General features: G+C 41.1%; 1 protein-coding gene across 1 annotated transcript; it reads left to right on the forward strand.

Annotated features, from left to right (window-relative positions):
- Nucleotides 1–12,019: 12,019 nt before the first annotated feature.
- LOC139010030 (heterogeneous nuclear ribonucleoprotein K-like) lies at nucleotides 12,020–13,652 on the forward strand. The gene has a single exon (XM_070414160.1). It carries the CDS (start codon nucleotides 12,086–12,088, stop codon nucleotides 13,466–13,468), a length of 1,383 nt encoding a protein of 460 aa, XP_070270261.1. The 5' UTR covers nucleotides 12,020–12,085; the 3' UTR covers nucleotides 13,469–13,652.
- Nucleotides 13,653–15,190: the final 1,538 nt, after the last annotated feature.

Raw genomic sequence — 15,190 nt, forward strand, 5'->3', positions numbered from 1 at the left:
AGTTAAAAAAATGACATTTTGCCAGGTCCAAACATAGAGGTGACCTTTAAATTCAAAACCAAATTGTGGAGGATGAAGTTTAGTAATTGCTTTGATATTTTTTTTTTTACAAAGATTTTACTATTGTCAACTGACTTATTCTAAACGACACAACACTAAGGTGAAGGGTCATATAATATAATACCAGCGAAATATAGCGTAGAGTATAATTCTCCAAAACCAAAATATAAAGATTATAATCTCTGAAGGCTTTAAAAAAAGTTGACTAAGTAAAACATAGGGTAAGTCATGGAAAAATAAAAGTTCTGTTTATTTCATCAGTAGGCATAGAAGCAGAAGATCAGACTGTAAGGATTCGTAGGAAGAATGCAATACCACCCTCAATTTACAGGTAAGAACACTGAGGACAAGAAAAAGGAAGAATATCCCCAAGGGCATAGGAGCAGAAATAAAAGAGCACAATTTTGAGACCTTGAAATTGGTGTCATATGTAAAAACAGCTGCAGTACCTGGCTTAGGTATTGGCACAGTGTAGGCCTGCAAAACACTTTCATTCTCTTATTCCTTCCCTTCACCTGTTCACTGCTGTGAAGGGTGTTGTAACACAGTGATTGAGAAGAGTGGGATCTCACAAGCCAGACTTCCTGGGAATGTAATTAGTGTTCTGTCCCCAGGAGAAGGGAAACCTGTCTGTGCCTCGGATTCCTCATGTGCAAATAAATTGTAAGTCATGACTTCTATTAGAGTGTTACTGGGAAAATTAAGGTAATAAACACAAAAATGCTTAGAAGAATACCTGGCTCTTAGAAAATGCTAATGAAGTTTACCTATTAATATTATAATAGTAACTAGGGGCCCGGTGCATGAAATTCGTGCACGAGGGTGGGGGTGTCCCTCAGCCCAGCCTGCCCCTTCTCACATACTGGGAGCCTTCAGAGGATGTCCTACTGATGGCTTAGGCCTGCTCCCTGTTCCCCTTGGGGAGCTGGCTTAAGCCTCAGCCTTTGTGGGAGGCGACCGGGCTGATCAGGGGAAGGCACCAGCCCCATCACCCCACTGCTGCAGCCACTGCCAGTCACCGCAGCTACCAAGGTGTTTTCATCAACATGGACTCCAGTCCCTTCACCATGAAAAAATTGCAAGCTTCTTTAGGTATTTTCAAGATGTGTCTTTCATAGGATATGACATTTCTTTATTACTTTTGTTTATCCTCACCTGAGGATATGTTTCCATTGATTTTTAGAGAATGTGGAAGAGAAAGGGAAAGACAGAGAGAAACATCAAAGTGAGAGGAACATTTTGATTGGTTGCCTCCTGCATGAGCCCTGACCTGGGCACTGGCCAGAGAGGAGCCTACAACCTAGGTACATGCCCTTGGTCAGAACTGAACCCAGACCCTGAGATCAGCAGACCGAGGCATTATCCACTGAGCCAAACTGGCTAGGATAGAATATGACATTTCTTAGCCCTCCAGCAGAGGACCTTCTCTTTTTTCTCCAGGACTGTGGTGGAAAAACCTAGATCACCTTTTTGGACTCTTATTAACCAAGTTGCCAAGAACATTACCAATGGCATGCAGGGAGCTTAGCCAATGAGTGGTCAGAAAAGGTGTTTCCTCTGTAGTTCATTTACACTGATTCTTGGCTCAGCCCCTGCCCAGGCCTCAGGGCCTGGGAAGGGGACCCCCATTGCCCTCTGATCACTGGCTCCACCCCTTCCCAGGCCTAAAGCCTCTGGACAAGGCTTTAAGCTTGGGCAGGGGAGCCCTCCGGCTCCAATTGCAGGCTCGGCCCTGCCCAGGAGCCCCCTGGCTCAGGCCCTTCCTAGGCTGCTCAGGGCCCACACGGCACCTACCTGGAGTGACTTGGGTGCCTATGATGTTCCTGGGACCCAGGCTGCTGGATACCTACATATGCAAATTAACCACCATCTTTGTTGGGTTAATTCGCATACTCATGTGATTGGCTGGTGGGAGTAGCGGAGTGACACCAATTTGCATATTCATCTATTATTAGTGTAGATGATTATTATGATGTACCACCTTGATATTACCTATTTGTATAGTGTCCAGTACCCTTCTTTGTGGCCGTGTTTCTCACACTGAAATAAATGTTAAAAGTATTTATCAGTTTCCTCTTAGCAAAACATACCAAAGATATAATCTAAGTTGTCAACTTGCAATAAAAACCTGAAGATGTTGTGATAGATTAATTAATCCAATATTTATAGTTGCTAATGGTTTAATATATTTCACCTGCAAGATACAGTTTTCATTTTAAGATTTATTTTAATTATTTATAGTTAGAGAAATGTATAGAGGAATACAGGATACTGTGTAGGATCAATAAATCTATATTTTGATATATGTTAGGATCTTGCTTTTTCCATTTTCAAGTAAAATGAAGTATTACAAATAGACAATTAACAATTTTAACTGAAGATACTGATATAGGACTTCTACCCAAATATAGCAATATTTGAACAATCTCTAGATTATAAAAATGGTATTCAATATGATTAGACTAACAGGTTTATAAAATAAAAAATATCCTTAATTGGGGCACAAAATTGACCCAAAAGTCCTTTGGTGTACTTTGTATATTTTCATAAGTGTACGTGTGTATGTGTGTGTGTGTGTGTGTATAGTCAAACATACTATTTTCATGTATAGTCAAACACATGCAAAAGGAAAAGTAACGGCTAATCCATTCTGGGGAGTACACTTTAAAACATATCTATTTTTCTAGGTATAACAATATGAAAGTTCATAATGTTTACATTTTAATGGCTCTTTCATTGAAATTCTTTTTCAGAAAAAGTCTCATCATCTCTGAAGGCAGTAGGGAGACAACTGTGTTATAAATCCATGGACACAGACAATAGTGTGGTGAAGGCCTGGACAGGGTGGGAATTGGGTGAAAGGACACAGTCTGGGGGAAATAAAGGAGGTCTGTAATACTCTCAACACTAAAGATAAGACAAGATAAGATAATATAAGCTAGAATAAAATAAAATAATAAAATAAATAAGATAATAAAATAAGTGAATAAATAAAATAACAAAATAAAATGAAATAATGAAAATCTAGGCTGCATTTCTAATCATTTCAGAGTCCACTTTTTCCTTATATTCTGTTTAAAATATTTTCTTCGTCTACAAAGAGAAAAAGCAAACTAAATGGAGATCCTTACTGGTTTTTACCCTTTATGTACTTCCCACCTTTACTCAATATTTCTGCCTGCAAACTACTAAGTGACAGCAAGAATAAGACTCCCTCTGAAGTGTTATTAAGCTTTAAAAATCACACCAAGCAACTTAAGTGATAAATCCCAAGTCATATTAAAGGGACAGGCCTGAACGTTTCTATTAAACCAGCGGTCCTCAACCTGTGGGTCGCGACCCCTTTTGGGGGTCGAACGACCCTTTCACAGGGGTGGCCTAAGACCATCGAAAAACACATATATAATTACACATTGTTTTTGTGATTAATCACTATGCTTTAATTATGTTCGGTTTGTAACAATGAAAATCCATCCTGCATATCAGATATTTACATTATGATTCATAACAGTAGCAACATTACAGTGATGAAGTAGCAACGAAAATAATTTTATGGTTGGGGGTCACCACAACATGAGGAACTGTATGAAAGGGTCGCGGCATGAGGAAGGTTGAGAACCACTGCACTAAAGGAACAAGGCGGAGTCGGTAAGAAACGAGGAGTCACGCTCCACTGAGAGACATGTTCCTGGACAGGACAGCCCTGAGCCAGTGGGAGAGGCCTGTCCCCAAATTTGATTCTTGTCGTCTCAGATAAATGAATTCATACGAGACCTTGACTGCATTGTGGAAAGCCAATTTATTAAAAAATAATTAATTGAAAAAGCAAGGCAAGCAAGCAAACCTATGCACCTGGCTTATGAAGCAGAGAGGGCTCTCAGCTCATCTGAAGAGCAGGCTGGGTGGGGGCGTTATATCCCTCCTGGCTATGGGCTTCAACACTCCTCTGATGACTATGCTGATGCAGATTAATTCTCAAGGCCCCTTTTTTCACTCTGTGGTGGCCTTCCCAGAATTCATGAGAAGCACCTGGCAACTTTATCTCGCCAAGCCTGAGACTGCGGGCTTCTCTGCTTAGGGAGTAAGACTGCTTTTTTTTTTTTCCCTTCCCCCTTTGCCCCCTCCGTTTCTGCATTCTCTCATTAGGGAGGTTTTTTAACATTTGCTCTTGTGTCCTTGGCTGGGGAAGATAATGGCTTTTTAGTTATAAGCTGGCTGCAAATTGCCCACACTGCTTGGCCTTGTTTTACCTTTCTTATCTCAGTGTCCCCATTCCTCCTGCCCTGGGATCCTATAGCAGAGCGAGCGCTGCTCAGCATGGGTCAGAGGGAACCAGCGGACTCTGTCTACCTAGGAGCTTGGGCCACACCTTCCCAGTGAAGGAGCACGTCCATTGTTCGAAGCTCAGCCAGAGAAGTTCTGGCCACTGGAAAGGCCTTACTGAGGTGCAAACTGCTAAGTGACAGTGATATTTACCTATTGTATAGTGTCCAGTACCCTTCTTTGTGGCCTTGTTTCTCACACTGAAATAAATGTTAAAAGTATTTATCAGTTTCCTCTTTTTTTTAATCTTTAAATTCTTTATTAGTTAAGGAATTATAAATGTGTCCTCATTCCCCTCCATTAACTCCCATCCCCCCCCCCCCACTTATGCTCTCATCCCCCTGTTGTCCAAGTCCTTTGGTTGATCTCTTCCCCTTACCCCCACCCTCCCTTACTTTCCCTCTGGGGATTAATAGTCTGATCGCTGTTTCTCTGTCTTTGGATCTGTCCCTGTTCATCAGTCTATGTTGTTCTCTATATTCCACAAATGAGTGAGATCATGTGGTATTTATCTTTCTCTGACTGGTTTATTTCACTTAGCATAATGCTCTCCAGTCCCATCCAAGCTGTTGCAAAAGGCAAGAGTTCCATTGTGTAGATGTACCACGGTTTTTTAATCCACACATCTGCTGATGGGCACTTAGGCTGTTTCCAGATCTTAGCTATAAGGAATTGTGCTGCTATGAACATAGGGGTGCATATATTCTCTCTGATTGGTGTTTCTGGCTTCTTGGGATATATTCCTAGAAGTGGGATCACAGGGTCAAATGGGAGTTCCATTTTTAGTTTTTTTGAGGAAGCTCCATACTGTTCTCCACAGTGGCTGCACCAGTCTGCATTCCCACCAGCAGTGCAGAAGGGTTCCTTTTTCTCCGCATCCTCTCCAACACTTGTTGTTTGTTGATTTGTTGATGATAGCCATTCTGACAGGTGTGAGGTGATACCACATTGTCGTTTTGATATGCATCTCTCGGATGATTAGTGACTTTGAGCATGTTTTCATATGTCTCTTGGCTTTCTGAGTGTCCTCTTTTGAAAAGTGTCTATCTAAGTCCATTGCCCATTTTTTGATTGGATTGTTTATCTTCCTATTATTAAGTTTCATGAGCTCCTTGTAAATGTTGGAGATGAAACCCTTATCAGTGATATCATTGGCAAATATGTTCTCCCATGCAGTGGGTCTTCTTGTTTTGTTGATGGTTTCCTTTGCTGTGCAAAAGCTTTTTATTTTAATGTAGTCCCATTTGTTTATTTTTTCTTTAGTTACCATTGCCCTAGGAGCATTATCAGAGAAGAAATTCCTCCGACATATGTTTGCTATTTCGCTGCCTATGGATTCGTCTAGTATTTTTATGGTTTCCCATCTTACGTTTAAGTCTTTTATCCATTTTGAGTTTATTTTTGTATATGGTGTGAGTTGGTGGTCTAGTTTCATCTTTCCAATTTTCCCAACGCCATGAACACAGTATGTTCTTCCATTTGTTTATGTCTTCCTCTATCTCTTTTTTCAGTGTCCTGTAGTTTTTCGCATATAAGTCTTTTACCTCCTTAGTTAAGTTTATTCCTAGGTATCTTAATTTTTTTGGTGCGTTGGTAAATGGGATTGCTTTTTTAGTCTCCCTTTCTGTAAGTTCACTATTGGTGTAAAGAAATGCCTTAGATTTCTTGGCATTAATTTTGTATCCTGCTACATTGCCAAATTCATTTATTAACTCTAATAATTTTTTGATGGAGTCTTTAGGGTTTTCTATGAACAGTATCATGTCATCTGCAAATAAAGACTGTTTTACTTCTTCTTTTCCAATTTGGATGCCTTTTATTTCTTCTTCTTGTCTGATCACAATGGCTAGTACTTCCAGTACTATGTCGAACAGGAGTGGTGAGAGGGGGCATCCCTGTCTTGTTCCTGTTCTCAGGGGAAATGGTTTCAGTTTTTGTTCATTGAGTATGATGTTGGCTGTGGGTTTGTCATATATGGCTTTTATTATGTTGAGGTATGATCCGTCTATTCCCACCTTGCTCAGAGTTTTTATCAAGAAAGGGTGTTGAATTTTGTCAAAAGCTTTTTCTGCATCAATTGATATGACTATGTGGTTTTTAACTCTCAATTTGTTTATGTGATGAATCACGTTTATTGATTTGCGGATATTGTACCATCCTTGCATCCATGGGATGAATCCTACTTGGTCATGATGTATGATCTTTCTGATGTATTGCTGGGTCCGATTTGCTAGAATTTTGTTGAGTATTTTGGCATCTATGTTCATGAGGGATATTGGCTTATAATTCTCTTCCATTGTGTTGTCTCTATCTGGTTTTGGTATTAGGGTGATGCTGGCTTCATAGAATGAGCTGGGAAGTGTTTCTTCTTCTTGAATTTTTGGGAATAGTCTGAGGAGGGTAGGTTTTAGTTCTTCCTTGAATGTTTGGTAAAACTCCCCTGTGAAGGTGTCGGGCCCCGGGCTTTTGTTTGCTGGAAGCTTTTTGATGACTGCTTCAATTTCTTCAGTAGTTATGGGCCTATTCAGGTTTTTTGATTCTTGCTGATTGAATTTTGGCAGCTTATATTTTTCTTAGAACATGTCCATTTTGCATAGGTTGTGCATTTTGTTGGAATAGAGTTGTTCATAGTATTTTTTTCATAATCCTTTGTATTTTGAAATTGTTACTTCACCTCTTTCATTTCTAATTTTATTTGGGTCCTCTCTCTTTGCTTCTTGGTGAGCCTGGCTAGAGGTTCATCAATCTTGTTTATCCTTTCAAAGAACCAGCTCTTGTTTTGTTTTTTGTTTTGTTTTATATATATATATTTGTCTCTATGTCATTTATTTCTGCTTTTATCTTTAGTATTTCCTTCCTTCTGCTTACACTGAGCCTTTCTTGTTGTCTTTCTAACACTTTGAGTTGTGGGGTTTGATAATTTATTACCATTTTTCTTGTTTTAACTTCCCTCTCAAGACTACTTTCACTGTGTCCCATAGATTTTGCATTGTTGTGTTTTTTATTGTTGTTTGTTTCCAGGATGCTTTTTTTATTTCTTCTTTGATCTTTTTGGTAACCTAATCATTGTTTAATAGCATGCTATTTAGCCTCCAAGTGTTTGATTTTTTCATTGTTTTTATTGTAGTTGATTTCAAATTTTATGCTATGGTGATCTGAGGAAATTCTTTTTTTAAAAAAATATTTTATTGATTTTTTACAGAGAGAAAGGGAGAGAGATAGAGAGTTAGAAACATCGATCAGCTGTCTGAGGAAATTCTTGATATGTTCTGTCTTCTTGAATTTGTAGAGACTTTTCCTTTGTCCCAATATGTGGTCTTTGAAAATGACCCTTATGTACTTGAGAAGAAAGTACATTCTGTGGCTGTGGGGTGAAATGTTCTGAAGATGTCAATTAATTCCATCTGATTAAGTGAGTCATTTAGGATTGATGTTTCTTTGCTGAGTTTTTGTTTAGAGGATTTATCCAGTGGTGTTAGTGGAGTATTAAAGTCCCCTAGTATGACTGTATTGCTGTCGATCTCTCCCTTGATATCTTCCAGAAGTTGTGTTTTTTTAAATGTATTTGGGTGGTCCTGTATTGGGTGCATATATGTTTACCAGTGTTATATCTTCTTGTTGAATTGCTCCCTTTAGTATTATGAAGTGGCCTTCCTTATCTCTTGTTATGGCCTTCACTTTGAGGTCTAATTTGTCAGATATAAGTATTGCTACCCCAACTTTTTTTTCATTTACATTCACCAGAAATTTTTTTTTCCATCCCTTCACTATCAGTCTGTGTGAATCCTTTTTTCTGAGGTGGGTCTCCTGTAGACAGCAGATATATGGATCATGTTTTCTTATCCACTCAGCTACCCTATGTCATTTGATTGGGATATTTAATCCGTTTACATTTAAACTTATTATTGATAGTACCTGTCACCATTTTTATTCTTTATGCCTGTGTTCCTTCTCCCTTTCCTATTTCTTCTTTTTACAGCAGACCCTTTAGCATTTCTTCCATTGCTGGTTTGGTGGTAATAAACTCCCTTGTACTTTTTTGTCTGTGAAGCTCCTGATTTCACCTTCAGTTTTGATTGATAGCCTTGCTGGGTATAGAATTCTTGGATTCAGTCCTTTGCTTTGCAGCACTTTGTATATTTCATTCCATTCCCTTAAGGCCTGATGTTTTTCTGTTGAGAAATCAGTTGATAGCCTGATGAGAGATCCCTTGTAGGTCTTTCTGCCTCTCTCTGCCAGCCTTTAAGATTCTTACTTTGTCATTGGTGTTTGCAATTTATTTATAATGTGTCTTGGTGTCAGTCTTTTTGGGTTCATCTTGTTTGGGACTCTGTGAGCTTCTTGGACTTGTGTGAATTTTTTCTTCCCAATATCAGGGAAGTTTTCTGTCTTTATTTCTTCAAACAGGTTTTCTATTCCTTTCTCAGTTTCCTCTCCTACTGGAACCTCTATTATGCTGATCTTGCTTTGTTTCACGTTGTCCTAAAGTTCACTTAGGCTCTCCTCCTGTTTTTTTTTTTTTTATTGTTTTATTGCTTACAGTGTTACAAAGAGTATTACATATGTCTCCTTTTTTCCCACCCTTGACAAATCACCTGGACTCCCCTACCCCCCAGTGTCTTATGTCCATTGGTTATGCTTAGATGCATGCATACAAGTCCTTCAGTTGGACTCTCACCCCCCCCCCCCCATCCTGCCCCCAAAACCTCCCCGGCGTTCCCACTGTAGTTTGACAGTCTGTTCGAGGCTGCTCTGCCTCTGCATCTATTTTTGTTCACAAGTTTACAATGGTCTTTATTATCCATGAGTGAGTGAGATCATGCGGTATTTTTCCTTCATTGACTGGCTTATTTCACTTAGCATAATGCTCTCCAGTTCCATCCATGCTGTTGCAAATGGTAAGAATTCCTTCTTTATCACAGCAGCATAATATTCCATCGTGTAGATGTACCACAGTTTTCTAATCCATTCATCTACTGATGGGCACTTAGGCTGTTTCCATATCTTAGCTATGGTGAATTGCGCTGCTGTGAACATAGGGGTGCATATATCCTTTCTGATTGGTGTTTCTCTTTTCTTGGGATATATTCCTAGAAGTGGGATCACGGGGTCAAATGGGAGTTCCATTTTTAGTTTTTTGAGGAAACTCCATACTGTCTTCCATAGCGGCTGTACCATCTGCATTTCCACCAGCAGTGCACAAGGGTTCCTTTTTCTCCACATCCTCTCCAGCACTTGTCGTTCGTTGATTTGTTGATGATAGCCATTCTGACAGGTGTGAGATGGTACCTCATTGTTGTTTTAATTTGCATTTCTTGGATGATTAGTGACTTTGGCTTTCTTTTTTTTTGTTCTTCACTGGGGTGAGACTGGGGTTCAGTTGCTAGGGCTACTATAAAGAGATGTCAATAGGGAGCCAGGACACTGAAGGAAAGAAGAGAGCAGAGCGACAGTAGCAGGGAAAAGAGCTACAAAAGGAATAGTTTATGAACTTGCACCTGGACTTGACATGACAGGCCATCTAGCCCAGTTCTCCCATCTGTCAAACACTGGCATCATTTGTAATTCCTTGGAGAATCACCAGCAGGTGAATGGAGGAGGGAAGAAAAAGAACAAAATAAACTGAACCAGAGACTCCCAGGCTTCGAGGGTGAGCAGACTCCAACAGGAGGAAGTTCAGTATAAAATTGGGTTATGACACTAGTTCTTTCTTTAACTCTTAAAAATGTTTTTACCTGGTCAGTGTCTAAAAGAAGCCAAGGCAACTTCTGAAGGAGTTATTTCCTCACCCTCTATGGCCAGCTGGTTCCTTATTCATGCTTTTGGAGGCATATTCACTGAATATTTATTGAACACCTATTATACGTCAGGCACTGTTCTGGATGCTGGACCAAAATGGTGAACAAAGCAGCAAGGATACTGGCCAACAGGGAGCATACAGTCTATAGGTGAGATAGTCAGCAAACAAACATTGATGTGACAGTGCTAAGTGACAGGCTCTTAACGTGCAGTTCAGGGAGAATGGTGGTGGTGGTGGTTTGGATTAGAGTGGCAAGTGAAACTGTGAGGCAGCTGGCAAAGGCTGGTGTGTAGGAGTGAGGTTACTGTTTTACATAAGGTGATGAGGGAGGGACTTATTAGCAGGGGGATTCCGAGTAGAGACCTGAAGGATGTGAGGGAACAAAGCACAGGCACGGTTGGAGGAGGGGTAGCAGACAGAGGGAACAGCAAGTGCGAAAGCCCTGAGTGGGATGTCCTGAGCACTTTGGGTGTAGCACAGAGGCCAGTGTGGCTGCAGAGAAGTGGTGAAGGGAAGAGTGGAGGGAGGGAAGCCTGTGAGATGCAGAGAGCTTGACCTCGTAGTGCCTTATGTAGTAAAGAAGTAACCTTATTCAAAGAGGGGTCTGGCCTTTACCCTTGATGCTTGGGAGGTGATCATAAGGCCTTAGGTTGAATTTCTTTTTGCCTGGGTTCTTGGGCAACCCCAGATAGTCTAACAATGATTTAGGATGGGGCTTTGGGTCACATGGTGTCAGTTTGTGCCAGAAACCGTTCCTTCCTTGCTGCTTGACGCAGTCGCTGCAGGGAAGAAACATCTGCACAGCATATGTTTCAAGGGACCTGGCATATATGGCATACTGTTCTTAATATGTTTGCTCCCCTTCTTGGTGCTATGTGTTGTAACCAAGGTCACCTCTCTGAGAAAGGTTGTTTCCCCAGGTAGGGATTTTTCCCTGAAGTTAGGGAGGGAATAAAACCCCTTAACTAAGTGCCAGGCGGGTAGTTAATCACTTTAACTAGGAACAATCACGCTTAAGCTACATAATCTTTACTCCCTGGAATGGAGATGATAAACGCCTTAAACCTTGGAATAGGAATTGATAGGATTAAAATCAACTGGTATAAATACAGATGTAACAAGACAATAAAACACAGAACCTGGTTCGAGATCCTGGCTAGAGAACCTGGTTAGGCTGCAGATCAACTGAACGCCTTCTCCGTGCCACTCACTCCCCGCCGACTCCATCCACACCTTTGGGAACCCCTGGACCTGCTGGGGTTGGATCTCAACAATTGGTGCCCAAACAGGGACACTTAGGTAAGCCCCCCTGCACTCGGGATGGATACTGCACTGTAGGGTTCTGCAGACCCCCCCTATAGAGGATAAGTAGGGTATGATGGTGGATAGTACAGAACTTAGATTGAGAAGATGGGTCATACTGAGTCTAAAGAAAAAAGACTCTATTAATCTTTTAACACATATGCTTGCTAGCAGAGGAGTTAAGGTTACTCCCAGTCAGACAGAAAGTTTTATACAAGAAGTATGTCCATGGCTTCCTGAGGAAGGAACTGTTAATTTAGAAACTTGGACTAAAGTAGGAGAGCAATTAAAGAATTATTACAGATACCATGGATCTGAGAAGGTCCCAGCAGATACCCTTTCCCTCTGGAATTTAATTCATGACACCTTGGCACTAGAGGCAGAAACGGTTGAACTTTCTCAACCTTTAAATAGTCCCTCGGTTCCTCCTAGAGAGGACACATCATTAGTCTCCAGCTCAATCTTAGAGCAATTTAGCTATGCCTACGAATCAGACAGACACCATTATCCTCTGCTTCTCTGCTGCACCAACCTCTATGTCTTGCTTACATCCCGCTTGTTTACAGCCTATAGATTGGTGTGTCCATATAATCCAAGAAAATGGAAACTGAACAGCCAGAGGAAATCTTCCACAACACCAAAACCAACGGTGAATTTGGTAAACGCCCTGCAGAAGATATGGAAGAGGAACAAGCTTTTAAAAGATCTAGGAACACCGATGAGATGGTTGAATTACGCATTCTGCTTCAGAGCAAGAATGCTGGGGCAGTGATTGGAAAAGGAGGCAAGAACATTAAGGCTCTGCGTACAGACTACAATGCCAGTGTTTCAGTCCCAGACAGCAGTGGCCCTGAGCGCATATTGCGTATCAGTGCTGATATTGAAGCAATTGGAGAAATTCTGAAGAAAATCATCCCTACCTTGGAAGACGGCCTGCGGTTGCCATCACCCACTGCAACCAGCCAGCTCCCGCTCGAATCTGATGCTGTGGAATGCTTAAATTACCAACACTATAAAGGAAGCAACTTTGACTGTGAATTGAGACTGTTGATTCATCAGAGTCTGGCAGGAAGGATTATTGGGGTCAAAGGTGCTAAAATCAAAGAAATTCGAGAGAACACTCAGACAAAAATCAAGCTTTTCCAGGAATGCTGTCCTCATTCCACTGACAGAGTCGTTCTTATTGGAGGAAAACCTGATAGGGTTGTAGAGTGCATAAAGATCATCCTTGAACTTATATCAGAGTCGCCCATCAAAGGACATGCACAGCCTTATGATCCCAACTTTTATGATGAAACTTATGATTATGGTGGCTTTACAATGATGTCTGATGACAACCGTGGCCGTCCTGTGGGATTTCCCATGCGGGGAAGAGGTGGTTTTGACAGGATGCCTCCTGGTCGTGGTGGGCACCTCATGCCTCCATCTAGAAGAGATTATGATGATATGAGCCCTTGGCGAGGACCTCCTCTCCCTCCTCCTGGACGAGGTGGCTGGGGTGGTAGCAGAGCTCACAATCTTCCTCTTCCTCCATCACCACCACCTAGAGGGGGGGATATAATGGCCTATGACAGGAGAGGAAGACCTGGAGATCATTATGATGGCATGGTAGATGAAACATGGGACTCTGCAATAGATACATGGAGCCCTTCAGAATGGCAGATGGCTTATGAACCACAGGGTGGCTCTGGATATGATTATTCCTACGCAGGGGGTCGTGGCTCATATGGTGAACTTGGTGGACCTATTATTACAACACAAGTAACTATTCCCAAAGATCTGGCTGGATCTATAATTGGCAAAGGTGGTCAGAGGATTAAACAAACCCGACATGAGTCAGGAGCTTCGATCAAAATTGATGAGCCTTTAGGAGGGTCCGAAGATCGGATCATTACCATTTCAGGAACAGAGGACCAGATATGGAATGCACAGTATTTGCTGCAGAACAGTGTGAAGCAGTATGCAGATGTTGAAGGATTCTAATGCAAGATATTTTTTCTTATTAGAGTGTGAAGCAGTATTCTGGAAAGTTTTTCTAAGACTAGTGAAGAACTGAAGGATTCCTGCATCTTTTTTTTTTATCTGCTTCTGTTTAAAAAGCCAACATTCCCCTGCTTCATAGGTGTTCTGCATTTGAGGTGTAGTGAAATCTTTGCTGTTCACCAGATGTAATGTTTTAATTCATTTTTTAAAAAATTGTTTTATTGATTAAAGTATTACAAAGAGTATTACTTATGTCTCCTTTTTTTCCCCGCCCTTGACAATCCTTTGGCCTCCCCTACCCCCCAGTGTCTTATGTCCACTGGTTATGCTTATATGCATGCATACAAGTCTTTTGGTTGATCTCTCTTTTTTTTTTTTTTTAAATTAAATCTTTATTGTTCTGATTACATTTGTTCCTCTTTTTTTCCCATAACTCCCCTTCTCCCAGTTCCCGCCCCACCCTCCGCCGTCACTCCCCACCCACTGTCCTCATCCATAGGTGCACAATTTTTGTCCATTCTCTTCCCGCATCTCCCATTCCCCTTCCCCCCCACCCCCCCCCCAAGAATAGTCAGTCCATTCCCCTTCTATGTCCCTGATTCATTGTAATCACCAGTTCATTCTGTACATCAGATTATTTATTCACTTGATTCTTAGATTCACTTGTTGATAGATGCATGTTTGTTGTTCACACTTTGTATCTTTACCTTTTTCTTCTTCCTCTTCTTAAAGGAAACCTTTCAGCATTTCGTATAGTACTGGTTTAGTGGTGATGAAGTCCTTTAGCTTTTCCTTATCTGTGAAGCTCTTTATCTGACCTTCAATTCTGAATGATAGCTTTGCTGGATAAAGTAATCTTGGTTGTAGGTTCTTGGTATTCAGTACTTTGAATATTTCTTGCCATTCCCTTCTGGCCTGCAAAGTTTCTGTTGAGATATCAGCTGACAGTCGTATGGGTATTCCCTTGTAGGTAATTGAGTCTCTTTCTCTTGCTGCTTTTAAGATTTTCTCTTTGTCTTTTGCTCTTGGCATTTTAATGATGATGTGTCTTGGTGTGGTCCTCTTTGGATTCCTTTTGTTTGGGGTTCTCTTCGCTTCTTGGACCTGTAAGTCCATTTCTTTCACCAGGTGGGGGAAGTTTTCTGCCATTATTTCTTCAAATAGGTTTTCAATATCTTGCTGTCTCTCATCTTCTGGCACCCCTATTATTCTGATATTAGTGCGCTTGAAGCTGTCCCAGAGGCTCCTTACACTATCTTCACACTTTCGGATTCTTTTTTCATTTTGCTTTTCCAGTTGGGTGTTTTTTGTCAAATCTTTGGTTTGATTCTTGTGCTCCTCTGGTCTGCTATTGGGTATAATATTCTTTATTTCAGTCCGTGTATGCTTACTTTCTAATTTCTTTATTGTAGCATCCAGGGTCTCATTAGTTTTCGTGAGGCTCTGCACAAGTTTATAGCAAGCCCTCAAAATTGCGATTCTTAGCTCCATATCCTCCATTTCTGACATGTTTTTTTGTCTCCGCATCTTTTATGCTTTCTTGGTGCACCCCCTTGTGGTCTTTGTGCGCAGTCTTGTTCTAGCCAAGCCTTAATTGTTGTAGTTAACACTAGAGGGATTTGACCACCAGGCCGACTGGCTGTAGGAATCAGCTGTGTAGAAAACGTCTGCCTTCTGGGGAGGCGCTAATCCAGCCTTTGCCTGAGGCGATCGGCAAATGGC

The sequence above is a fragment of the Myotis yumanensis genome, unplaced genomic scaffold, assembly GCF_028538775.1.
Source record: "Myotis yumanensis isolate MYYU_CA2020_CCGP unplaced genomic scaffold, mMyoYum1.0.hap1 SCAF_5, whole genome shotgun sequence".
NCBI classification, from domain to species: domain Eukaryota; kingdom Metazoa; phylum Chordata; class Mammalia; order Chiroptera; family Vespertilionidae; genus Myotis; species Myotis yumanensis.